This window comes from Watersipora subatra, chromosome 6, assembly GCF_963576615.1.
Source record: "Watersipora subatra chromosome 6, tzWatSuba1.1, whole genome shotgun sequence".
In the NCBI taxonomy this organism is placed as follows: domain Eukaryota; kingdom Metazoa; phylum Bryozoa; class Gymnolaemata; order Cheilostomatida; family Watersiporidae; genus Watersipora; species Watersipora subatra.
The window spans coordinates 36,943,814-36,971,093 of record NC_088713.1 but is presented as its reverse complement, the minus strand read 5'-3'; the positions used below and the strand labels follow the sequence as shown (position 1 = coordinate 36,971,093).

General features: G+C 33.6%; 1 protein-coding gene across 2 annotated transcripts; it reads right to left on the bottom strand.

The window, feature by feature from the left end:
* Positions 1-3,990: 3,990 nt before the first annotated feature.
* On the bottom strand, positions 3,991-26,518 carry LOC137398641 (uncharacterized). 2 transcript variants are annotated; one of them, XM_068084818.1, is made up of 10 exons: positions 26,379-26,518; positions 25,330-25,400; positions 23,818-23,919; positions 22,198-22,288; positions 21,666-21,707; positions 11,801-11,823; positions 11,253-11,707; positions 10,602-10,668; positions 6,057-6,167; positions 3,991-4,591 (listed from the first exon to the last, which is right to left on the bottom strand). In XM_068084818.1, exons 3-10 carry the CDS (start codon positions 23,906-23,908, stop codon positions 4,305-4,307), a joined length of 1,167 nt encoding a protein of 388 aa, XP_067940919.1. In that variant the 5' UTR covers positions 23,909-23,919; positions 25,330-25,400; positions 26,379-26,518; the 3' UTR covers positions 3,991-4,304. The 2 variants fall into 2 exon arrangements, with proteins under 2 accessions (XP_067940919.1, XP_067940920.1); XM_068084819.1 differs by lacking the exon at positions 25,330-25,400.
* Between the last annotated feature and the right edge of the window lie 762 nt (positions 26,519-27,280).

The following is a 27,280-nucleotide window of genomic DNA, read 5'->3' as shown; positions in this document are numbered from 1 at the left end:
ACATACGTATATTGACACAAAAGCTTTAAGTTGATATGGATCCCCGCATGTTGTTATCTTCATGCTTTTGTTTGCTATATAAACTAATCCCTTTCAAAAGAAGATGGCGCGCAGTGACCAGTTGAAATAAACTAAATGTTTGTTGGTCTTCTCTATAATTTATTACCGTAGTGTGTAAGTATAGACAACTCCTATTTATTCTAAACATATTGTACATTCAGAAAATACATTGAATAGTTGGAGCAGAAACTGAATAGTCACATCATGATTAGCAGTGTCGTAAAGCTATCGGCTTAATCTAACCAAAAAGAAAGGTAATAGTTGATTGGACATTCTGGTTGTTGGTACAAACTGGTTATAACTGTTGTTTAGTTTGTAACCTATGAAAGTACCGAGACAAACCTGTTTGTGTATGAAGCAGCGTATGTTTGTATGAGTAGGAAACTAGTTGTATATTGGAAGAGTCCAAAGGAGCCAGCTATTTCTATTCCGATGTCAATTTAATCAGTCTGTAAAATCTCAAAAGTTTCTCTAGCCTCAGTTCAGTGATATTCATTTGTGCCTCTACCCATTTGAGATAGTCTTCCTTGGTAACTAAGGCTTTATCTTTTCCTATCTCTTCTCTAAACAGGTCCGCCGTTGTTTCTGGTTCATTAGACTCTTCAGCAACATTTCTTGCGGATAAATCATTCTGCTCGTTTCTAGTTTGTAGATTTTCCTTTGTGGCCAGAATTGATCGAAGTATTTTTAGATTATCAGCCTCACTACTTCTTGTCTCATTCTTTCGTTGATGAGTACGCCTTGCGATATTACTATCTTGAAGCAGAGTTTGAGAATTGGCCCTCTCACCAGAACTTTCACCAGACCCGATATCTGTTCTGGCTAGCATCTGGGCAAGTTTATGAATTTCATCTAGCTTGCCCTCCTCATCTTCTTTAGAAACCTTCCTTACTCTATATGTCTTTGTAGACTCATCCTCCAGGGGCACTGAGCTTTCCATCACACCCTTGTCCTTGTTTGTTCTGTACTCATTTCCATCGAAACACCTACAAAATCTCTCAAAATAACTGCTGTAGATCTTTCCTGAACATTGTCGGGCGCAACCAGCCAACAGCAGCTCATCTAAGTCTTTCCTGTTAGAGCTCGATGTTCGTTGCAATGCAAGAGAGGAAGTACACAGTACGAAGCTGATTGCAAATATCCAATAACCTTGCGACATGTTCTCTGAAACTTATGCCTAAGTGAAATGATACTCCTTGGCTAGTTCGCGGTAGAGCCTTGACACATTCAGTCTTCCTATCTGAGATTGAAGACACAAAAGAAGGTTCCGTTTTTCTTATCTCAAATAGGGAGCGGTTATGTTTACAGAATGCTTGCTAATACCTGATGATGACAGAGCAAAGCTAAAATTGCCTATCTCTCTAAATAAACATACCAACTACTTTGTGTAATATTTGAAGGTGAAATAAAGGATGATGTCATGGTCAATAAAGACAGCTATGGACATGTAAAAAACTATTTCCATGACTCTAGGCAAAGTTCTAGGATGTTGGTATTAGCCTCAAAGGAATATGGACACGCTAAAAACGTAAAAGAAATAAGGCAAAATATAACGTAGTTATAAGCAGGGTAAAGGGCATTGTGATAAACTGTGTACTAACATCATAAGTAGGAGTGACACACATTTTCGATGTACATGTATAGGAAAGAAACAGAAATAATCAAATAACATTGTCTCTATAAACTCTATTGTCTCTAAAAAGTCTATTGCCTCTATAAACTCTATTGTCTCTATAAACTCTATTGTCTCTATAAACTCTATTGTCTCTATAAACTCTATTGTCTCTAAAAAGTCTATTGTCTCTATAAACTCTATTGTCTCTATAAACTCTATTGTCTCTATAAACTCTATTGTCTCTATAAACTCTATTGTCTCTATAAACTCTATTGTCTCTATAAACTCTATTGTCTCTATAAACTCTATTGTCTCTATAAACTCTATTGTCTCTATAAACTCTATTGTCTCTATAAACTCTATTGTCTCTATAAACTCTATTGTCTCTATAAACTCTATTGTCTCTATAAACTCTATTGTCTCTATAAACTCTATTGTCTCTATAAACTCTATTGTCTCTATAAACTCTATTGTCTCTATAAACTCTATTGTCTCTATAAACTCTATTGTCTCTATAAACTCTATCGTCTCTATAAACTCTATTGTCTCTATAACCTCTATTGTCTCTATAAACTCTATTGTCTCTATAAACTCTATGGTCTCTATAAACTCTATTGTCTCTATAAACTCTATTGTCTCTATAACCTCTATTGTCTCTATAAACTCTATTGTCTCTATAAACTCTATTGTCTCTATAAACTCTATTGTCTCTATAAACTCTATTGTCTCTAAAAACTCTATTGTCTCTAAAAACTCTATTGTCTCTATAAACTCTATCGTCTCTATAAACTCTATTGTCTCTATAACCTCTATTGTCTTTAAAAACTCTATTGTCTCTATAAACTCTATGGTCTCTATAAACTCTATTGTCTCTATAAACTCTATTGTCTCTATAAACTCTATTGTCTCTATAAACTCTATTGTCTCTATAAACTCTATTGTCTCTATAAACTCTATTGTCTCTATAAACTCTATTGTCTCTATAAACTCTATTGTCTCTATAAACTCTATTGTCTCTATAAACTCTATTGTCTCTATAAACTCTATTGTCTCTATAAACTCTATTGTCTCTAAAAACTCTATTGTCTCTAAAAACTCTATTGTCTCTAAAAACTCTATTGTCTCTATAAACTCTATTGTCTCTATAAACTCTATTGTCTCTATAAACTCTATCGTCTCTATAAACTCTATTGTCTCTATAAACTCTATTGTCTCTATAAACTCTATTGTCTCTATAAACTCTATTGTCTCTATAAACTCTATTGTCTCTATAAACTCTATTGTCTCTATAAACTCTATCGTCTCTATAAACTCTATCGTCTCTATAAACTCTATCGTCTCTATAAACTCTATTGTCTCTATAAACTCTATTGTCTCTATAAACTCTATTGTCTCTATAAACTCTATTGTCTCTATAAACTCTATTGTCTCTATAAACTCTATTGTCTCTATAAACTCTATTGTCTCTATAAACTCTATCGTCTCTATAAACTCTATTGTCTCTATAAACTCTATTGTCTCTACAAACTCTATTGTCTATATAAACTCTATTGTCTCTATAAACTCTATCGTCTCTATAAACTCTATTGTCTCTATAAACTCTATTGTCTCTATAACCTCTATTGTCTCTATAAACTCTATCGTCTCTATAAACTCTATTGTCTCTATAAACTCTATTGTCTCTATAAACTTTATTGTCTCTATAAACTCTATTGTCTCTATAACCTCTATTGTCTCTATAAACTCTATTGTCTCTATAACCTCTATTGTCTCTATAAACTCTATTGTCTCTATAAACTCTATTGTCTCTATAAACTCTATTGTCTCTATAAACTCTATTGTCTCTATAAACTCTATTGTCTATATAAACTCTATTGCCTCTATAAACTCTACTGTCTCTATAAACTCTATTGTCTCTATAAACTCCATTGTCTCTAAAAAGTCTATTGTCTCTAAAAAGTCTATTGTCTCTAAAAAGTCTATTGTCTCTATAAACTCCATTGTCTCTAAAAAGTCTATTGTCTCTATAAACTCCATTGTCTCTAAAAAGTCTATTGTCTCTATAAACTCTATTGTCTCTATAAACTCGTTACAAAAAAATATAAATATAAGTTTCTCAATGGAAATGCAATTTGAATTTAGAAGGCAGAAGTCAAGACAAGGTTTAACTTATTTTAATTGTTATTATGTCACCCTTAATACAAATAGCATGCACACAGCTTTTACTATCAAAAAATAAATTTGTTTTTCTGTTTTATAAATACAGTAATTATTGTATTTAGTGCACAATGTCCTGTGCACATGTGCACAAAGAATAATGGAGGATGGCACAAAAAATAATTCAGCCTCAAAAAAGCATTAATATAAAAAAAAACATTTACAAGCAATATAAAAGGTTATATATATTTCAGCCTATTTATTGCCGTAGCCTGTAGTTTTATTACAGTTGCAAATAGTTCCAGTTCTGAGTGAGGGGGTGACGGGCACGGCATGGCATTTATTTGCTCACACTGCAATATCTAATAATAGCTTTAACACATGCGGCCTTGAAACTTCAACAAAAAACTACCCGGATTCCTGAACAGCTGGCATATGTAAAAAGAATATGTTTGCTGCATGACAAACATTATTAACAATTTTGATCATGCGGCAGCTTCATGGCAACGTCATATTTATCGATCTTGTCATCCACCAGAGCATCAATAATATAGTTTATTGTTGCTTTTCGACCGAATTTGTGCGTCCATTTGACTAACATTTGTCTGGTCATTTCCTGTTGGTCACCAGGATACTTGGCTTTAATATTTTCAAGGACTCCTCTATCGACTCCTATCGACAAGCCAATTTTGAACCAGCTTTCCCCAAGCTGACTTGACAGTATTTCTATATCCTCTGTCCGTATGCGTCTGACAGACCCTACAAGAGCACGACTATTCAAGGGTAAATCTTGTGAGAAAATTGATTTTAGTAGGAACTTTTATTTGATTGATATAATAAAACTAAATGAGGTGCCATACAAAATATGGTCTGGCATGTTTTTGACTGCAAACTGATCCAGAAAGCTATTCGCAAAACTGAATTGTTTGAACTGCCCAACGATTTTTCTCAATAAAATAGTGTCAGCGATTTTAATTTGTTTCAAGACTAAAAATGACTTTTTAAAACACTTTTAGGTTATTCAACACCATAAGCTGTGAATTAAGAAAGCAAGAAACATAAATACCTAACATCTCCCATGAATACTGAATTAACAGAGTAGGCTAGTAATACAGACTTGGATCTGTATTACCATATCTGTAGCAGCTCGCAGTACCAACGTCAATTTCTCAGATTTTTGTGTAAAAATAGCTTGTGTGTCTTATTCTAATACAGGAATACATTAAAGCAAATATGGGTCAGTATTTTATTTGCGGAAACAAACACATCAGCATAGAATACTGAATAGTTAGTAGGCAGAATAGTTAGTAGGTAGCTGAGTCGAGCCATTGGGTTGTTTGGTTTGTTTTGGAGTTTGCTTGAGTTTTAAATTCTTGTATGCTAGTCGAAACAAAAAGTCTAAAATGTTTTCACATTTCAAACAATTCTACAAAATGGCAAATTGTTTTAAATCTGAGGTTGTACGATGTATGATTGGCAACAGCGATTCCTTGCAGTGGGTTTGAGATTTTCAGATTATTCATACATAATGTGCAATGTTTCGCTGCTTCCAGCTCTTGTTAATTTGAAAAACAATTTTATAAAGGAAAACCATAAAAAAAAGAAAATGTGGGTCAAAGATGAATAGTAATTATACCATACTTTTCGGACTATTAGTCGCTACTTTTTTCTGATGTTTTGAGCCATGCGGCTTTATTTAAGGGTGCGGCTATTCTGTGACTTTTTCTTTCATCGCTAGGGCGCATTAACAGGAATCTCCGGTTAGTGCGCTTCTAGCGGTGAAAGAAAAAACGAAACAATGTCTAATGGTACTGTTCTGTTACACACTGGGTTAAAAAGCGTGGGTTAATACAGAACAGTGTCTAACGGCACTGTTCCGTTTTAACCAGCAGAGTTGCTGCCATGTTAAAAAGCACCGTCATGAGTTCTGCGGCCTGTACAAAGGGTGTGGCCTATGTATTGTTTTATTACCGGTTTTTTGAAAATAAAGCAGATGCCCCTTATATAGGGGTGCGGTCAATAGTCCCGAAAAGCACGGTACTATTCCTCTTCTATATATGAATATAAAAATATAGTCTTACCAAGCATGCACACTCCATCAATAACTTTATTCTCCAAGTCAATGGAGCTAGTAGGGAATCGGTGAACTTGTTGAAAATATAATTTCCTAACAAATACTATAAGAAGTACGTAATCACAGATTGACAAAAAGACACCGACATACCATGAGCTGGTGGTGGACTTCTGATTTTCTTTAACTTGTGCTGCTTTCCTTCGACTCTTGGAACTTGGCGAGGATTTCTTAGATCAATAATGTTGTTGATTGTGACATTACCTGTAGAAAAGGATAGGCACACTCTCAATATTACCGAATTATTACAAATATAATAATACATAAGACAAAATATTACCATCAAAAAGAGGAATGAAAACGCTCAAAATTTAAACTATGTATAAAAATAAAAATAATGCCATTGATGCAATCAAGGTGAGAACTCTCTCACCTACCCAATGATACATAGTGGAATATGCATAACATATTCTACAATGTATCATATGAATATTCCATATGCATTGTCTTATTAGTGACTATTAATAACCACGGTACTAATAGTCTCATTACTGTTAATAATGGAATATTAATTGTCCTCTATTACTAGTCCACTATTAGTAGTTCACTATTAGTAGTCCACTATTAGTAGTTCACTATTAATAGTGGACTACTAATAGTGGAGTATTAATAGTGGACTACTAATAGTGGAGTATTAATAGTGGACTACTAATAGTGGAGTATTAATAGTGGAGTATTAATAGTGAACTACTAATAGTGAAGTATTAATAGTGGACTACTAATAGTGGAGTATTAATAGTGGACTACTAATAGTGGAGTATTAATAGTGGACTACTAATAGTGGAGTATTAATAGTGGACTACTAATAGTGGACTACTAATAGTGAACTACTAATAGTGGAGTATTAATAGTGGACTACTAATAGTGGAGTATTAATAGTGGACTACTAATAGTGGAGTATTAATAGTGGACTACTAATAGTGGAGTATTAATAGTGGACTACTAATAGTGGAGTATTAATAGTGGACTACTAATAGTGGAGTATTAATAGTGGAGTATTAATAGTGGACTATTAATAGTGGAGTATTAATAGTGGACTACTAATAGTGGAGTATTAATAGTGGACTACTAATAGTGAAGTATTAATAGTGGACTACTAATAGTGGAGTATTAATAGTGGACTACTAATAGTGGAGTATTAATAGTGGACTATTAATAGTGGAGTATTAATAGTGGACTACTAATAGTGGAGTATTAATAGTGGACTACTAATAGTGGAGTATTAATAGTGGACTACTAATAGTGGAGTATTAATAGTGGACTACTAATAGTGGAGTATTAATAGTGGACTACTAATAGTGAAGTATTAATAGTGGACTACTAATAGTGGAGTATTAATAGTGGACTACTAATAGTGGAGTATTAATAGTGGACTATTAATAGTGGAGTATTAATAGTGGACTACTAATAGTGGAGTATTAATAGTGGACTACTAATAGTGGAGTATTAATAGTGGACTACTAATAGTGAAGTATTAATAGTGGACTACTAATAGTGGAGTATTAATAGTGGACTACTAATAGTGGAGTATTAATAGTGGACTATTAATAGTGGAGTATTAATAGTGGACTACTAATAGTGGAGTATTAATAGTGGACTACTAATAGTGGAGTATTAATAGTGGACTATTAATAGTGGAGTATTAATAGTGGACTACTAATAGTGGAGTATTAATAGTGGACTACTAATAGTGGAGTATTAATAGTGGACTATTAATAGTGGAGTATTAATAGTGGACTACTAATAGTGGAGTATTAATAGTGGACTACTAATAGTGGAGTATTAATAGTGGACTACTAATAGTGGAGTATTAATAGTGGACTACTAATAGTGGAGTATTAATAGTGGACTACTAATAGTGAAGTATTAATAGTGGACTACTAATAGTGGAGTATTAATAGTGGACTACTAATAGTGAAGTATTAATAGTGGACTACTAATAGTGGAGTATTAATAGTGGACTACTAATAGTGGAGTATTAATAGTGGACTACTAATAGTGGAGTATTAATAGTGGACTACTAATAGTGGAGTATTAATAGTGGACTACTAATAGTGGAGTATTAATAGTGGACTACTAATAGTGGAGTATTAATAGTGGACTACTAATAGTGGAGTATTAATAGTGGACTACTAATAGTGGAGTATTAATAGTGGACTACTAATAGTGGAGTATTAATAGTGGACTACTAATAGTGGAGTATTAATAGTGGACTACTAATAGTGGAGTATTAATAGTGGACTACTAATAGTGGAGTATTAATAGTGGACTACTAATAGTGGAGTATTAATAGTGGACTACTAATAGTGGAGTATTAATAGTGGACTACTAATAGTGGAGTATTAATAGTGGACTACTAATAGTGGAGTATTAATAGTGGAGTATTAATAGTGGACTACTAATAGTGGAGTATTAATAGTGGACTACTAATAGTGGAGTATTAATAGTGGACTACTAATAGTGGAGTATTAATAGTGGACTACTAATAGTGGAGTATTAATAGTGGACTACTAATAGTGGAGTATTAATAGTGGACTACTAATAGTGGAGTATTAATAGTGGACTACTAATAGTTGTTTGTAATTAATAACAAGTTTAATAATTAATTAATAGTCCACTATTAATAACAAGTTTCAAAAACAGTTTTTAAACTTCTACAGGGTTGTTAGGACGTCAATTAACACGCTGAGTGAAAATAGAAGTCCGACATCCCATGAAGGTTGCGCAGCAGTCAGTGGGAACTCCCTAAAACTATTCAATTGCTAACCACTAGGTTTGTGAATGCTTCAATTAGCCTGCTTAGTGAGGTTCTTGCACATGCATCATTATTTATATACCGACACAAGGTAATGCGTGTCAAGCTCTTCCTAGACATACCAATATTGCATGGTTCTAAGTCTATACATTCCCATATTACTGTTCCCCTCAAAGTTTTAGTACATCAACTGCTTAGCTTGTGCTCTTCAGCTACTGACAAAAAGAGAGCAATTTGGTTAGCAGTGGCCAACCTTTGATATCATGCTACAAGTGCTTCTTTTTCTCAACAGTAACACACTACACTCTGTGAACAATCAAAACAGCTCTTAAAGAATAGAGAAAGCATAATATTATTATGCTTTATTATTTATCTTGAGGTGTGGAATGGTGTTTTAAAAAAAGAATCAAGGAGATTGACCAACCAGAAGCTGAGATATAGCCAGCCAAACATAGGTCTACCAAAAAACATAAGTGTTTTGGTAATCCTCATATTAGCATAAAAATATGACGTATGAAATCGACTTGTGTGCCATTGGTCAATCAAGCCAACTAATGCGCGCTCCTATAACAATCACGACGGTTTAATTGGTTTAATCGTAGAAAGAATAGACTAATCAAATTGGGCCTAACAATCATTGCTCCAAAAATTCCGAACCAGTCCCTCTGACGTGTAGATTAGTTTTAGCATGAAATAATTACACGCATCTATGATCAGTTCAGTAAGTAATATATTAAATGATAAGATATGAACTTCAGCATAAGTATCTGCATAGTATTTTCTTCAATCAATCATCAATCGCGATTATCATTTGGAATTTTCTACAAATTATATTAATTACATCGTTAATTCTATACAAAGGTATATTATTATTTTGTATAATATGCATTATGATTATATTAATTAATCATAAAAAACAATTATAGATAACATAGACAGAAGAATCAAATCAAAAGTTGTTTTCTTTTCTTACGACAAGAGCAGCACGGTCAAGTTATTCTTTTCAAAAATATGGCTGTAGTGAACTTACAGTTTAATTAACAGTGACAATAATCCTAAAAATCAACTAAATGCTGCAGTAGGTACAAAGATGAAGAAGGAACAAAGATTTACACCCGCGTGTCTTATTCGACTGGTAAACAAACTGCGAATAGCGGATATTGTAAATTATAGACCGGCATAGGCTATACACGCGCCGTTTGTTCAACAGACGATCTTCGGTGCATATAGAGTTGAAGTTTGAGGCACAATAATCAAAATATCCTCTTCTGTTTTGACAAATCATGGCAGGGGGTTGTGGGCAGTTGCCTTAACCACACAATGTTTGCTTGATTTTTTTGAGAAACCAAAGCTTGTCTGTAAATTATTTACTACCGCGAGAAGCGTTTCGCATCTCACAGCCTAAAACAATCAGTATACGCAATGGAGGTAAGGGTGCGCAACTCCGGCACATATCCAATAAGTCGATTTTATACGTCACAACTTTTGGGGTTTTCGAGGGGTTTTTCCTCCGATTCGTTTTTAGGTAGACCTATGTTTGGCTGGCTATATCTCAGCTTCTGGTTGGTCAATCTCCTTGATTCTTTTTTTAAAACACCAGTCAACACCTCAAGATAAATAATAAAGCATAATAATATTATGCTTTCTCTATTCTTTAACCAAGTAGTAATGTTTGAACTAGTTCTGCTATTAAAAACTCAATAAGCATGTTATTCTTAATGTATGAGTAATATTATTATTGTTGCTTATAAAACTGTTTGTGCAACATTTCTTGTAACTCCGAGGTGAAGAAAGAATGCACTATAAACATGACGATGCCGCAGCTTGTGAGATAGTATTGTTTAAGAGTCACATAACTGCTACGAAACATGTAAAACTGTTACCTTTCACGGTAAAGCTGGAAGATCCGCAGCCATTAGCAGTCAAGTTAGCGCCATTAGGATAGGTGACCTGTAAACATAAGCTCTTCCTGTGAAGTGAGTTGGAGTTGTGTAGCTACAGGCTGACTTCAATGGTAATAAGCAAGGAGTTTGGTTGATAAATGCACAATACAAGAATGATTCTTCATACACGCCTAATATATCGGCTGAGGTTTCCATCGACGGATTCTAGATTGCTATCGAGTAAAAAACTAATAGTAGAAACTGTACTTGTTGGGGTGGCCAGAATCATGTTAAAATGCAAAGGTTAGACTAAGAAACATCATTACCCAGATTGCTAGAAGTCACGCTAGTACAATGGTTAACATATGCTTTCTTACAGAGCTATGATATTGTTGTTTGGTCTACCACGTGATCACTCACACAGAGCCAATTTTTTGCTGAGGATAAACTACTGCAAGTAAAATAAAGTGAACCCAACCTGAAAGTTGCCTGGCAAAAAGAGAAGATCTGCAAGCATTCAAATACGGAAAGGAAGCATTGACGCTGTATTTCTGTTGTTATGGTTTGTATAAAACAAGTTCCTAGTGAAATATACACAAATAAATACCTGTACGCATTAAAGGTTATTAGCACCAAATTGGTGTAACCTACCTTGGCAACAGCCTTAGAATCAGATAAAGAATGTGACTTAGTTTTGCTGGACCCCAACGTTGATGTACCCTTTACAGATCCTGAGCTAGTTACACTTGATTTGCGAGTCGATTTTACTTTAGATCCCCTTGAAGTGTCTAGCGCTTCCGCATTTCCTGAGCTTAGAGACACTCCAGTGTGAGAACCATCCTCATCAGAAGTCGGCCTGGTACGTGTCCGCTTAGCTTTGGCGGCTGTACGGCTGGAGTCAGTTTGACCTGTAACAGAAGGCCTCTCTGGCTGCCTATTTTCTTTAGGTGACGGAATAGGGTGAGCATTCAATTTGTGTTTGTTAGAGTCAGCATCAGAGCCTGAATCAGGACCAACAAGCTGCCGGCTGAGGGCATGTGGCTGTGCATTGGAAGGTCTCGGTCTGACCGCATCGGCATAGGACGGAGGCTCGGCAGAGTCTGAAGCTGAAACAGTAATTTGCGAATTTAAGAAACGAGTGGTACTCCTGATGAACATATTCAAGAAACATTCAAGGTAACCCCATGCATTTAACTTACGTAGGTGGTCCATCTCCAAATCCCTGTAAATGTAAAAATATGCTATAAATCAGGGATCAAAATTTATATACTCATGACAAATTTGTTGCACTTTTGAGTCAGCAAAACGTGACCCAAGAGTGTAGGATTAACTATGCGCGAAAACGGAACAAAAACCATCACTTTGTTTTCTAATGGTCTAATATGAGAATCAGATAGTGCCAATGAATAAAGCGATAATATGAGAATCAGATAGTGTCATGACAAAGTGATAATATGAGAATCAGATAGTGCCAATGAATAAAGTGATAATATGAGAATCAGATAGTGTCAATGAGTGAAGTGATAATATGAGAATCAGATAGTGCCAATGAATAAAGTGATAATATGAGAATCAGATAGTGCCAATGAATAAAGTGATAATATGAGAATCAGATAGTGCCAATGAATAAAGTGATAATATGAGAATCAGATAGTGCCAATGAATAAAGCAATAATATGAGAATCAGATAGTGCCAATGAGTGAAGTGATACTATGAGAATCAGATAGTGCCAATGAATAAAGTGATAATATGAGAATCAGATAGTGCCAATGAATAAAGCAATAATATGAGAATCAGATAGTGCCAATGAGTGAAGCGATAATATGAGAATCAGATAGTGCCAATGAGTGAAGCGATAATATGAGAATCAGATAGTGCCAATGAATAAAGTGATAATATGAGAATCAGATAGTGTCAATGAATAAAGTGATAATATGAGAATCAGATAGTGCCAATGAATAAAGTGATAATATGAGAATCAGATAGTGTCAATGAATAAAGTGATAATATGAGAATCAGATAGTGCCAATGAATAAAGTGATAATATGAGAATCAGATAGTGTCAATGAGTGAAGTGATACTATGAGAATCAGATAGTGCCAATGAATAAAGTGATAATATGAGAATCAGATAGTGCCAATGAATAAAGTGATAATATGAGAATCAGATAGTGCCAATGAATAAAGTGATAATATGAGAATCAGATAGTGTCAATGAATAAAGTGATAATATGAGAATCAGATAGTGCCAATGAATAAAGTGATAATATGAGAATCAGATAGTGTCAATGAGTGAAGTGATAATATGAGAATCAGATAGTGCCAATGAATAAAGTGATAATATGAGAATCAGATAGTGCCAATGAATAAAGTGATAATATGAGAATCAGATAGTGCCAATGAATAAAGTGATAATATGAGAATCAGATAGTGTCAATGAGTGAAGTGATAATATGAGAATCAGATAGTGCCAATGAATAGTGATAATATGAGAATCAGATAGTGCCAATGAATAAAGTGATAATATGAGGATCAGATAGTGCCAATGAATAAAGTGATAATATGAGAATCAGATAGTGTCAATGAGTGAAGTGATAATATGAGAATCAGATAGTGCCAATAAATAAAGTGATAATATGAGAATCAGATAGTGCCAATGAATAAAGTGATAATATGAGAATCAGATAGTGTCAATGAGTGAAGTGATAATATGAGAATCAGATAGTGTCAATGAGTAAAGTGATAATATGAGAATCAGATAGTGCCAATGAATAGTGATAATATGAGAATCAGATAGTGCCAATGAATAAAGTGATAATATGAGAATCAGATAGTGCCAATGAATAAAGTGATAATATGAGAATCAGATAGTGTCAATGAGTGAAGTGATACTATGAGAATCAGATAGTGCCAATGAATAAAGTGATAATATGAAAATCAGATAGTGCCAATGAGTGAAGCGATAATATGAGAATCAGATAGTGCCAATGAGTGAAGCGATAATATGAGAATCAGATAGTGCCAATGAATAAAGTGATAATATGAGAATCAGATAGTGTCAATGAATAAAGCGATAATATGAGAATCAGATAGTGTCAATGAATAAAGTGATAATATGAGAATCAGATAGTGCCAATGAATAAAGTGATAATATGAGAATCAGATAGTGCCAATGAATAAAGTGATAATATGAGAATCAGATAGTGCCAATGAATAAAGTGATAATATGAGAATCAGATAGTGTCAATGAATAAAGTGATAATATGAGAATCAGATAGTGCCAATGAATAAAGTGATAATATGAGAATCAGATAGTGCCAATGAATAAAGTGATAATATGAGAATCAGATAGTGTTAATGAGTGAAGTGATAATATGAGAATCAGATAGTGCCAATGAATAAAGTGATAATATGAGAATCAGATAGTGCCAATGAATAAAGTGATAATATGAGAATCAGATAGTGCCAATGAGTGAAGTGATAATATGAGAATCAGATAGTGTCAATGAGTGAAGCGATAATATGAGAATCAGATAGTGTCAATGAATAAAGTGATAATATGAGAATCAGATAGTGCCAATGAGTGAAGTGATAATATGAGAATCAGATAGTGTCAATGAGTGAAGTGATAATATGAGAATCAGATAGTGCCAATGAATAAAGTGATAATATGAGAATCAGATAGTGTCAATGAATAAAGCGATAATATGAGAATCAGATAGTGTCAATGGATAAAGTGATAATATGAGAATCAGATAGTGCCAATGAGTGAAGTGATAATATGAGAATCAGATAGTGCCAATGAATAAAGTGATAATATGAGAATCAGATAGTGCCAATGAATAAAGTGATAATATGAGAATCAGATAGTGCCAATGAGTGAAGTGATAATATGAGAATCAGATAATGTCAATGAATAAAGTGATAATATGAGAATCAGATAGTGCCAATGAATAAAGTGATAATATGAGAATCAGATAGTGTCAAAGAGTAAAGTGATAATATGAGAATCAGATAGTGCCAATGAATAAAGTGATAATATGAGAATCAGATAGTGCCAATGAATAAAGTGATAATATGAGAATCAGATAGTGCCAATGAATAAAGTGATAATATGAGAATCAGATAGTGTTAATGAGTGAAGTGATAATATGAGAATCAGATAGTGCCAATGAGTGAAGCGATAATATGAGAATCAGATAGTGCCAATGAGTGAAGCGATAATATGAGAATCAGATAGTGCCAATGAGTGAAGTGATAGTATGAGAATCAGATAGTGCCAATGAGTGAAGTGATAATATGAGAATCAGATAGTGTCAATGAATAAAGTGATAATATGAGAATCAGATAGTGCCAATGAGTGAAGTGATAATATGAGAATCAGATAGTGCCAATGAATAAAGCGATAATATGAGAATCAGATAGTGCCAATGAATAAAGTGATAATATGAGAATCAGATAGTGCCAATGAATAAAGTGATAATATGAGAATCAGATAGTGCCAATGAATAAAGTGATAATATGAGAATCAGATAGTGTCAAAGAGTGAAGTGATAATATGAGAATCAGATAGTGTCAATGAGTGAAGTGATAATATGAGAATCAGATAGTGTCAATGAATAAAGTGATAATATAAGAATCAGATAGTGTCAATGAATAAAGTGATAATATGAGAATCAGATAGTGTCAATGAGTGAAGCGATAATATGAGAATCAGATAGTGCCAATGAACAAAGTGATAATATGAGAATCAGATAGTGCCAATGAATAAAGCGATAATATGAGAATCAGACAGTGTCAATGAATAAAGTGATAAAATGAGAATCAGATAGTGTCAATGAATAAAGTGATAATATGAGAATCAGATAGTGTCAATGAGTGAAGTGATAATATGAGAATCAGATAGTGTCAATGAATAAAGTGATAATATGAGAATCAGATAGTGTCAATGAGTGAAGTGATAATATGAGAATCAGATAGTGCCAATGAATAAAGTGATAATATGAGAATCAGATAGTGCCAATGAATAAAGTGATAATATGAGAATCAGATAGTGTCAATGAATAAAGTGATAATATGAGAATCAGATAGTGTCAATGAGTGAAGTGATAATATGAGAATCAGATAGTGCCAATGAATAAAGTGATAATATGAGAATCAGATAGTGCCAATGAATAAAGCGATAATATGAGAATCAGATAGTGCCAATGAATAAAGTGATAATATGAGAATCAGATAGTGCCAATGAATAAAGTGATAATATGAGAATCAGATAGTGTCAATGAATAAAGTGATAATATGAGAATGAGATAGTGCCAATGAATAAAGTGATAATATGAGAATCAGATAGTGCCAATGAATAAAGTGATAATATGAGAATCAGATAGTGTCAATGAGTGAAGTGATACTATGAGAATCAGATAGTGCCAATGAATAAAGTGATAATATGAAAATCAGATAGTGCCAATGAATAAAGTGATAATGTAAGAATCAGATAGTGTCAATGAATAAAGTGATAATATGAGAATCAGATAGTGCCAATGAATAAAGTGATAATATGAGAATCAGATAGTGTCAATGAGTAAAGTTATAATATGAGAATCAGATAGTGCCAATGAATAAAGTGATAATATGAGAATCAGATAGTGCCAATGAATAAAGTGATAATATGAGAATCAGATAGTGCCAATGAATAAAGTGATAATATGAGAATCAGATAGTGTCAATGAATAAAGTGATAATATGAGAATCAGATAGTGTCAATGAGTGAAGTGATACTATGAGAATCAGATAGTGCCAATGAATAAAGTGATAATATGAGAATCAGATAGTGCCAATGAATAAAGTGATAATATGAGAATCAGATAGTGCCAATGAGTGAAGTGATAATATGAGAATCAGATAGTGTCAATGAATAAAGTGATAATATGAGAATCAGATAGTGCCAATGAATAAAGCGATAATATGAGAATCAGATAGTGTCAATGAATAAAGTGATAATATGAGAATCAGATAGTGCCAATGAGTGAAGTGATAATATGAGAATCAGATAGTGTCAATGAATAAAGCGATAATATGAGAATCAGAGAGTGCCAATGAATAAAGCGATAATATGAGAATCAGATAGTGCCAATGAGTGAAGTGATAATATGAGAATCAGATAGTGTCAATGAGTGAAGTGATAATATGAGAATCAGATAGTGCCAATGAATAAAGTGATAATATGAGAATCAGATAGTGTCAATGAATAAAGCGATAATATGAGAATCAGATAGTGTCAATGAATAAAGTGATAATATGAGAATCAGATAGTGCCAATGAATAAAGTGATAATATGAGAATCAGATAGTGCCAATGAGTGAAGTGATAATATGAGAATCAGATAGTGCCAATGAATAAAGTGATAATATGAGAATCAGATCGTGTCAATGAGTGAAGTGATACTATGAGAATCAGATAGTGCCAATGAATAAAGTGATAATATGAGAATCAGATAGTGCCAATGAATAAAGTGATAATATGAGAATCAGATAGTGCCAATGAGTGAAGCGATAATATGAGAATCAGATAGTGCCAATGAGTGAAGCGATAATATGAGAATCAGATAGTGCCAATGAATAAAGTGATAATATGAGAATCAGATAGTGCCAATGAATAAAGCGATAATATGAGAATCAGATAGTGTCAATGAATAAAGTGATAATATGAGAATCAGATAGTGCCAATGAGTGAAGTGATAATATGAGAATCAGATAGTGTCAATGAATAAAGCGATAATATGAGAATCAGATAGTGCCAATGAATAAAGTGATAATATGAGAATCAGATAGTGTCAAAGAGTGAAGTGATAATATGAGAATCAGATAGTGCCAATGAGTGAAGTGATAATATGAGAATCAGATAGTGCCAATGAGTGAAGCGATAATATGAGAATCAGATAGTGCCAATGAGTGAAGCGATAATATGAGAATCAGATAGTGCCAATGAATAAAGCGATAATATGAGAATCAGATAGTGCCAATGAATAAAGTGATAATATGAGAATCAGATAGTGCCAATGAATAAAGTGATAATATGAGAATCAGATAGTGCCAATGAATAAAGTGATAATATGAGAATCAGATAGTGTCAAAGAGTGAAGTGATAATATGAGAATCAGATAGTGTCAATGAGTGAAGTGATAATATGAGAATCAGATAGTGTCAATGAATAAAGTGATAATATAAGAATCAGATAGTGTCAATGAATAAAGTGATGATATGAGAATCAGATAGTGTCAATGAGTGAAGCGATAATATGAGAATCAGATAGTGCCAATGAACAAAGTGATAATATGAGAATCAGATAGTGCCAATGAATAAAGTGATAATATGAGAATCAGATAGTGCCAATGAGTGAAGCGCAGCAAATTGGCAAGTATTAGAGAACAGTAACAAAAATGACACGAAAGGTCAGGAGTTTACAAGAAGGTAGTAGAATTTATTAGAATTTCAATTAAATTCTAATGAAAAAAATCACAAAAAATATTACGCTCCGCTTCAATTGAGCAAGTGTTAATAGAAACCATTAAAGATGTGGTTGCGTTAAAAAGATCGATTTAATGAAATTAAGACCAATAAAAGGCTAAAACATCAGCTACAATTTGATATCATTTTTGTCTTTTCAGACTAACCATGTCTAGAGATATACGCGTTTGAATGAGGTCATCTTTTAAAAAGCTCAGATTCCAGCGAGTGCTTCATTCGTGACGTAACTAGTGATACATCTGAGAAGAGTCCACGAGCGATAAATATAAGATCGATTCATTAGCCAATCATCAGCACAAAATTTTTATATAGGTTGTAATAAATGTTATCACCCGTAAAACGAGTTGTCTGTGATCTCAAATTTAGGGATTTTACCCTATTACAAATTGCGTGGACATCGATATTTACTAAATTAATTAACATCGGTACTTTAAGGAATTACTCGATAGACTCGTTTTATTGACGAACAACAGAATTGTAAAAATCACTGTAAAGTTACTGCGGAGGTGAGTCTGAGTTTTCTAAGCATCAGGTGGTTAAAGTGCTACAGAAGAAGATAGAAGAATGGAGGTAAATTTATTTTTTACTTTGAGCCTCCTATAGATATACTGTTGTTTACATTCAGATTATATTTCCCTGTTTGAGGTTATAATGTAATTCCCTGTGAGCGCGTGCGAGATAAGGACGCACAGTGAGTTCTTGACGACTTCTTTTTACTCTATAGCATCTAGCAATACAATGGCTTAGATTGATGAATATACTAAAGGTAATAATTTTAGTACTCATGAATACATTAATTAATAAAATTATAACTTTTTGCTATCACCAATCATCGTTTTATAATTTTTTATCGTTTCAGTTAGCTATATTTGCTTCAAAATTTCTTTGGCAGTTTAAGCGAGTAAATTAGATTCATGATTTGACTTTAGATGTTCACTTCTTACTTGTAAAATGTGAAGAAAATCGATTGATCAACGCACATCTTTAACTTCCAGAACCAAAGCTTCGAATCATTGTCTTGGCGTACTTATGCTTTTGTTAAAGATTTATTCATTGTTAAAATTACACTCGCAATCTATCTAACGCCCAATTTGAAAGCTTTCAGTTGATACGCGTTAGAATGACATATCTATGAATGACGTATATTTATTGCATTTGTTCTATTGATTACAGGATGTTTATGTGGTCCCACCAGCCGAAGCAGCTTTGTCAGTGTGGAAACTGCCATAAATGGGAAAGAGAGACTTGAATGTGTGCTGCATAAACCACGATGTTTTGTTTGAGTTTGCTGCAGTAGATGAATTTGTCCTATTGTATGAGCTGAAACTATGTGAGTGGCCACGACTTGGATGAATATTTTTAATAAAAACTTTATGCCAGGACGAAAATGTTTTTGCTTGTAAAAATTATTTAATAAAACAATATTGTTGAAGATAATGCAAAACATGATTTGCAGGACATTGAATACATCATAGCCCCATTGACACCTGTGCTAAAATCTTGTCTGATAGATGGATTTATGAAGTGCAATCAGAGCTGCATGGACAGGCTCTTTTGCATAGCTCGACCATTTGTTTAGTACTTGAATCAACTAATCAAATGTGACCAGTGAATTTTTTTCTACAAATTGATACCAATACTGATTCGATAACGTTGACAGTCGACTATACAATGTACATGACTTTCAGGGATCTAGTTGGTTTTGCCACATATTCTTTTCAAAGGCGCAGCTTGCTTATTTTACTTAATAAGGAACTAGTTTTCGGTGTGGGCAATGATATACAGCCCCTCCGCCAGGATAGGCAAAGGGCATCAGGTGGGCGGAGCTTTTGGGGGGGAGCTGCATATTATTAGTGCGGGTAGCGATGGAACTTTGCCGATACAAAGATCTTATTCTACATAGTTTGCTTGATATAATTACCGTAGACCGATAAAATTGGTAGTCAGTACTCAGATGTTTACACAGCATTATTATTTTAGAAGCTAATATGACAAGTTTTTAAATTCTCTTGCTAGAGGCGTTTGAGACATCAGTAATAATGTATCTGTAGCTGGATTTAAAATTTTATTCTAGCCAACATGAGCAAATACAAAATAAAGTATATGCCAACAGAGCCGCGTAAGACTAGACTTTTATCGCAATAGCCGATGTGAATATGAGAGATAGAGACAGGTTGTATCACGCGTCACATCATTTTGGGCAAGTCTGGGCTTGTTGTTTTGGCCTGAACGTTTTTACCGCAATCAATTTTTTTCGATTTTAATCTTAAAATATCTTGACAATGAAATCGCCTAACACAACAAACAACATATCAACCGATAGACAAAAAAAATACTTTCTTTCAAAATCAACTCAAATTTGACGCAACCACATCTTTAATAACAACACATCTTTAACATAGATTCGTGGTTCTTCTCAACTAGGGCTTGACAAAACCTGAGGGGTTCGGTGAGTCAGTCTTAAAAGGTTCAGTGAATGTCTCTATCAAATTTAGCAAAACTGATTGGTAATAGCATGTTTTTATTAAAAAAATGTAATTTGTTGTGAGTTTATGCTTTGTCTTGGTTTTGTTCTTTGAACACAGTGATGTTAACCCTTTGGCTGGGGAAAACGACAAAAATGTCGTTTATCGGTTGCATGGGGAAACGACATTTATGTCGCTTTCGGTAGACGTTTATAAAGCTGTCGCCTAGTAACGTTAAACAAAGGATATGAACGCTAGTAAGTTTTAAATATCATCAACGGATATTAGTCGATGAATTACAATATGAAACGATTATCTGAGAGGCGTTGCTGTGTGCTAAAAGCTAAAGAAATCGCGCCTCCTTTGAAAAGAATAAAAGTTGAAAAAACCAGTCAACATCGGTTCGACGTCCAAAACGGTAAAATACAATTTATTTGATTCTGCGATCGTTAGTGATTTTTTGTCTGATCAGAATAAAAATAATTCAGATGATAGAAATGATGTAAACTTTTTGGACTTTTAATATACTTGGAATATACTGAGAAAAACGATCGTTATGGTAGCTCGCATGGCTACGTTATAGCATTGGACTCTACTGAAAGGAATGCTTCCAAGCATTTCATAAAGGGACATTTGTACACGGTTGTAGTTTTTTTTGTAGTACTAGATATGTAAATGATTGTTTGTGTACAAAAGATTTGTTCATAGAAATAAATATAAGTTTGAGCTATGCATGTTCATAAAATAACCGATTTTATTGAATTTTTAAAAATAAATTACACGAGTTTCGGGTGTTTTTGCGGAGCTTTAACCCAGTCAAAGGGTTAATGCACAATTTATTTTGTGCACCAGTAATATGTATACTTATGTCTTGATTGTGACAGCAAAAAATCAAATTTTAGTTTTTAATAATGAAAGGTTTGGTGAAAATGTGTATGAATCTAGTGGGTTTGATTATATCAAACAAAGTTAGGAACCACTGACCTACATAGAACCACTGACCTACATGGAATCACTGACCTACATGGAGATGTAGTGAAAAAAAGCAGAGCAACAGACAAAGCAAATCTAACCATTCTAGATGGAGAGAATTGTCTGTATCCACACCACCGCTCCTAAAAACAAACATATTAAAGTAACCACATGTTACATATAAAAATATAATAAATAATATGGCCTAATAATATTCAGTGTAACAACGATATACCTAATGAGTGGCAAACAACATAATAGCACAACAGAAAGAAAGTGAAGAAACTCCTTATTCCAGCCAGAGTTTATTACTGCTATTCATTCACCATGATACAAAGACTAATCCTGGTAAACTAGTAAACCTCTAGAATAATAGCGAAAGTGAGACCAGACACTCACTAGTAACCAGTCTGTAGTAATCAGTCTGTAGCACAGCTAATAACCAGCAGATGCTGCACCATCTCGTGTATAACAGTTAGCTCTGAGCTTAGATTGAGTCATCAGGTTCGAGGCATGACTCATCACACAGCCAGCTCTTTTGACTGAGTTATTAAATTAATTGGAGACCAATAATATGATAGCCTAGCACACAGCAGATCTACACTAGCAGACGTTTTCTGCAATGTTGCATACCCATGGAACAGAGGCTGGCCGGCACAAGTTGGACTTGCCAACGTTGCTCCTGGACTTGGCTTTTCAGCTGGTTGACTCCTATGCTCATTACCTATAAGACACAATTTAAGAACTCAATAGCAGAAACGGCCGTAGATGTCATTGTCAGTGCGAAAAACCTAACCCGTGATCCATTGCGAATGGATGAGCGTTCTTTTAACCAATAAATCATTACATATTATGTTTATATATATATATAGTCAAACCCCGACTTATGATTCCATCTACATACAAACTCTTCAACGTAAAGCATAACATTTCTGCAAGTATTTGTCTAGACAACAATGTAATTTCATACGAACAATGCCCAAAATTTCTCTACAAATACAGTTTTGTAAAGAAAAGTAAAAATGCTAGCAAAATGTAAAGAGAAAAGCACCGTAATTCCTCCTACTTGGTGCTTTCAACTTTTGGGTGGGTCTGAAATGTAACGTGTGAAAAAAGAGGCATGACTGTAATAAAAAGTACAGTCGAAACTCGATACAGTGAGTGAGGGGGAGGGCACGCTCAATAATGCTTATGTTTAGTGATAGAAATATGTGGCGCTCACTCTAACTCACACTGCATATGTTTAAATTAACTTTATTTATGTGTTCTTTATTATTTTTACATTTTATTTTCAGTTCCTACAAGGTTTTTGCTTTCACTCAGAAAAACTGTAGTTTTGAAAAACTTTGGAAGTCATACGTTGGATCTACTATGCACGTCAGAACAAATATTTGCTCCTATTTTATAAAACACAAAAATAACAAAAAAAGTATGATAAATTAGGTTATTTAAATTATTAAGCTACATGTATGTCTAATGTATGCTAGAGAAAATTACGCTGTGCATCTTTATCTGTATTATCTGTCTATCTTCTTCAATTACTCTACCACAGACCTAATGCATTGCTGAGTCTACACTTTCATTCCTATCTCTAAGGTAATGTAATGTCAAAAGATTACTGATTTTTACTGACTATAAGTCTATTAATTTAGTTTTTACATATTTTTATACAGTGTATTTATTTAATGCAGTATGTAATTACTCCAAAAAGTTTAATAACAATTTTGAGGCTTCAGAATAAATAAAAAAGTACCATGTATGTTTACAAAACTGCCTGCATATGCATAACATATGACATGATATAACATATGATATAACATATGACATAATATATGTCATGACATAAAATATGGCATAACATATGACACAACATATCACATAAAATATGATATAACATATGACATAAACTATGAGTTTTTGAGATATGAAATAAATATCACAGCAAATCAAATTCCCATTTTAAGGTTTGAAAATTTGAAATTGAAAAATTGAAAAGTTTTAAATTTTAAGTTGGCTTCTGGAAGGCTGGAATCTTTAACAAAGCATCAAAATTATAATTAGTTGCTGTCAGACAGCAATGCCAATGGTTAACGTGTCTGGCTGGTCATCAGAGCGATTGTCCTCAAAAAGACACAAAGACCAATCATGATTTCAGGTTTAGTTTAACTATATGAAAAACCTGACACAAAGCTTCATGTGATAAACTCATGGCTACATTGAACCTAACATGACCTGCAATCAATGATGACTTACCTGAGGGCTCAGAGAAGTAATCAGCATTGTAACAGTTGTCAAGGTCGCTCTGTATTGAGAATGACACCGAGTCTGGATCAGCATGGGCCATCCTTTACTGACCTTGATGAAGAATACACAAACTAATTTAATGTAACTGCCACCTTGAGCAGTTATTGGTGAGAGACAGTAACAGATCATGAAAAAAATTACTAAAAACAATAAAAAAAAAATGAAAAAACTATGATGAACTAGAATACTCGCATTGATTATGATGCTATGTACGAACCTAAGGCACTCACTTATTAAACCTACAATTTTCATTTTCAGTGATATGTTATGTTTATATGTAAATTTATGGTAAGTAATACATAAGTTTCATAGCGAGTTATAAGTATGACTATTATAAGTACGATAGCTCAAGTACAAAGCCAACTGATTAACCATCTCTTATGACTTACACAGTGAGGAACCTCATACTACCAGTAAAAACTACAATGTATAATAAGAATAATAACAATCTAATAAATATCAGTGTTTGTCTGTCATCTGTCTGTCATTCATGTGTCTAGTTATAGCAAACTATCCGCCTCACTTGCGAAAACCCACTTCGCACTAAAATTGTACTCAGAACATCAAGGTCTGTAGACAGGCTTGCTATATACTAGAATGCATAGCTGTACAATGGAATAATTGTGATCATACTCATTCCACTGGTTAAAATACACATGCTTGAAGCACTTGTGAAAATACTATTGGTTACTACTAGCACGCTTGAGTATCATGATTTATTGCAGTGATGGATGACGCATAACGTAACGATTACATGGTGTATTCACAGCTCTTATTGTATTAAAGATTTATCTACATGTATCTACATCTACATGTGATTTATCTACATGTATGCTTTCAGTTACTAGCTTAAGTTACTCAAACTCATTGTGTAATTATTTATTTACCTGTGAAAAGCTGGGTATTTGCCTCGTGTATGTATAAAATTCAGAAACCCAAATCATGAGTAAACCATAAAATAATATGTAAAGGGATCATCAAAAACTCTGATAATGAAAAAGGTCTAATTTAGCGTGATAGCATAGTCCTTTACGATCATCACATATAATAACAAAACAACAGACATAGTGCTGCTCTCATGTATGTTATGCTCTGAATTGTTCACCGACAAATTTGCCTAGTTTAACTAACACAGCTTGGTTTGCAAAGGATATTGCTATAACTAGCAAGATTTGTAGATATACACAAATATGCTAACAACAATTGGTAGAGCTGTCAACTCATAACTGTCACGTCGTAATGCTCAAGTTTTTCTCATCCGCAGCAAGTAAAATCATAAAGTGATGTTTGTCAACCCTTTCAAGTACAATGACCTAGCTAACAGAATAAAGAAATAAAACTAAACGCTGAATTGCTTTTGAATGCCGCTTGATTTTTAGTAAACTAACAACTCATCATGCCGGTGAAAAATACGCTGACAAATATGACCTGATCTGAGTAGGCCAGCTTGTTAAAACTTACTCCAGAGAAAGGCCCTAACCCAAAAGCTGTTCACTAGTCACGGCTGATTCCTCTGCATGCCCTTTGAGATCCTTCAAAGCAAGTTAGTGATATTTTACACATGATGTAGTGAAATACAATAGGACAAGTGACCATACCTAACATAAAATACTTTGGTGTGGGTGTGCTGGCGAATTGATGGGCCAGCCTTGCATTGAACACAACAGTGTATCGTCTGAGCAGACACTGCAGCTTTCACACTTTCATTGTTGGCTAAGTAAATATTTAAAAAGAATAATCAGAATGATTTAGAACATTACAAATAGAATGGATATTAGCGAATTGTTTTTTGAGGAGCTAATAGGTACAAAGTTATTTGTTTCTATTTTTATAATTTAATTACAATGTGCATACAAAGCACATTGTAATTGCCACAATTAGGATCATCTTTATGATTTTTATTTTTATATTATGCATGTTTTAGGTTAAGTAACACTCTTACACAAAGGCTTCAATGTATTGACTTGTTATTTTAGTCTTGCCGGTTATTTGGTTGATTGGTCAAGTTAAACGTTTGAGTTAATAGGGGTTGGGCAAAATGCAAAATAAACCAGTGAAGAGCTATGCCAAAAAGGTCCAGAGCACTGCACACATAATCTAGCATTTACAAGTAGTATATATATGTTGATGAGACAGTCAGCTTCTTTCCTAAATTTCAGCTAGTGATATACATTTAGGATTCCAATGTTAGACACTACAAAACATTTCTCTAAATTAAGTAAGCCTTTTATCTATGCCGTCTCACAACAGGCAAGTCTAACGACTGTAATTTTACTTTACAAATGCAGTGCAACGTTTTTGTAATGCAACAGGCGTTAAATACATTGCCAAGCAAACATCTTGAATTCACGTAATTATAACTTAGTTTGCCTATACTTGGTGGCTGACAAACAATTAAAATGAAACAATTATCTAATTGTTGATTTTTAAGTAGCAAGGCAATTAACAATTGCACGGGGAGGAAAAACGCTGTTCGTTCCATAACTTTCATTTTACGAATAAAGGCTTACCACTGAGTTTCTATGTTAAGGTTGTAGGTGAGATGATTACATAATATTTTAACAATAACCACATACACGTTTCTACAGAGTAAACGTACAATGTAACATAGTTAACAGAAATAATGGTTTTAGTGGGCAGACAGTTTTCGATATCCAAAATTCCAAGTGCTTATTACAGATCAAGCTCGGTTGCATGTTGCTTTGTCGAATATTTTCATACGACGCGCCTCATTAAACCAAAACGTGTAATTTTGATTATTTTATCTAATCCTAATGTTTATTGATTGTTACTAGAAAACTGCAATGAAATTAAAACTAACACGTGTGTCACACAACTTATCATGTTATTTGATATTAATTGTCAACGTTGTTTAAAGTTATCTTCTGCAATAATGGTCATATTGGCGAGTTACGTGAAAATAGAGCGACTTCACGAAAACGCCTTCAGTAACACAGTAATACTGGGGAATCCCCGGACTTGTCCCCAGAATCCCCGCCAATTCTGAGAACAAGTCCGGACAATTCCAAGAATAAATACGTCGAGTTGAATACGTCATCAAAATTAGGAATTCCAGCCTACACCCGTTTTTAACTATTCGTCTTTGAGCTTCTGAGATCGTAATCACATTTCCACATATTTTGAACCTACAACACAGCAGAGTAAGACATGATTAACCTTTTAAAATCAAATAATTGTCATGTAAATTTTGTTGCAAGTCAACCTTCAAGCAGAACATGCTATTTGTTTTGCTTAGAGAACACTTTTGTACAGATGTCAGTATTATAGTTGATCTTCTCATTGTCACCATTGTCAAAGTTATCTAGTATCTGCAAGTAGTATCATTCATATCAATTTGGCGATAATTTTATCTTGACACTTATCAATAAAATATATACATATGAAATCAACG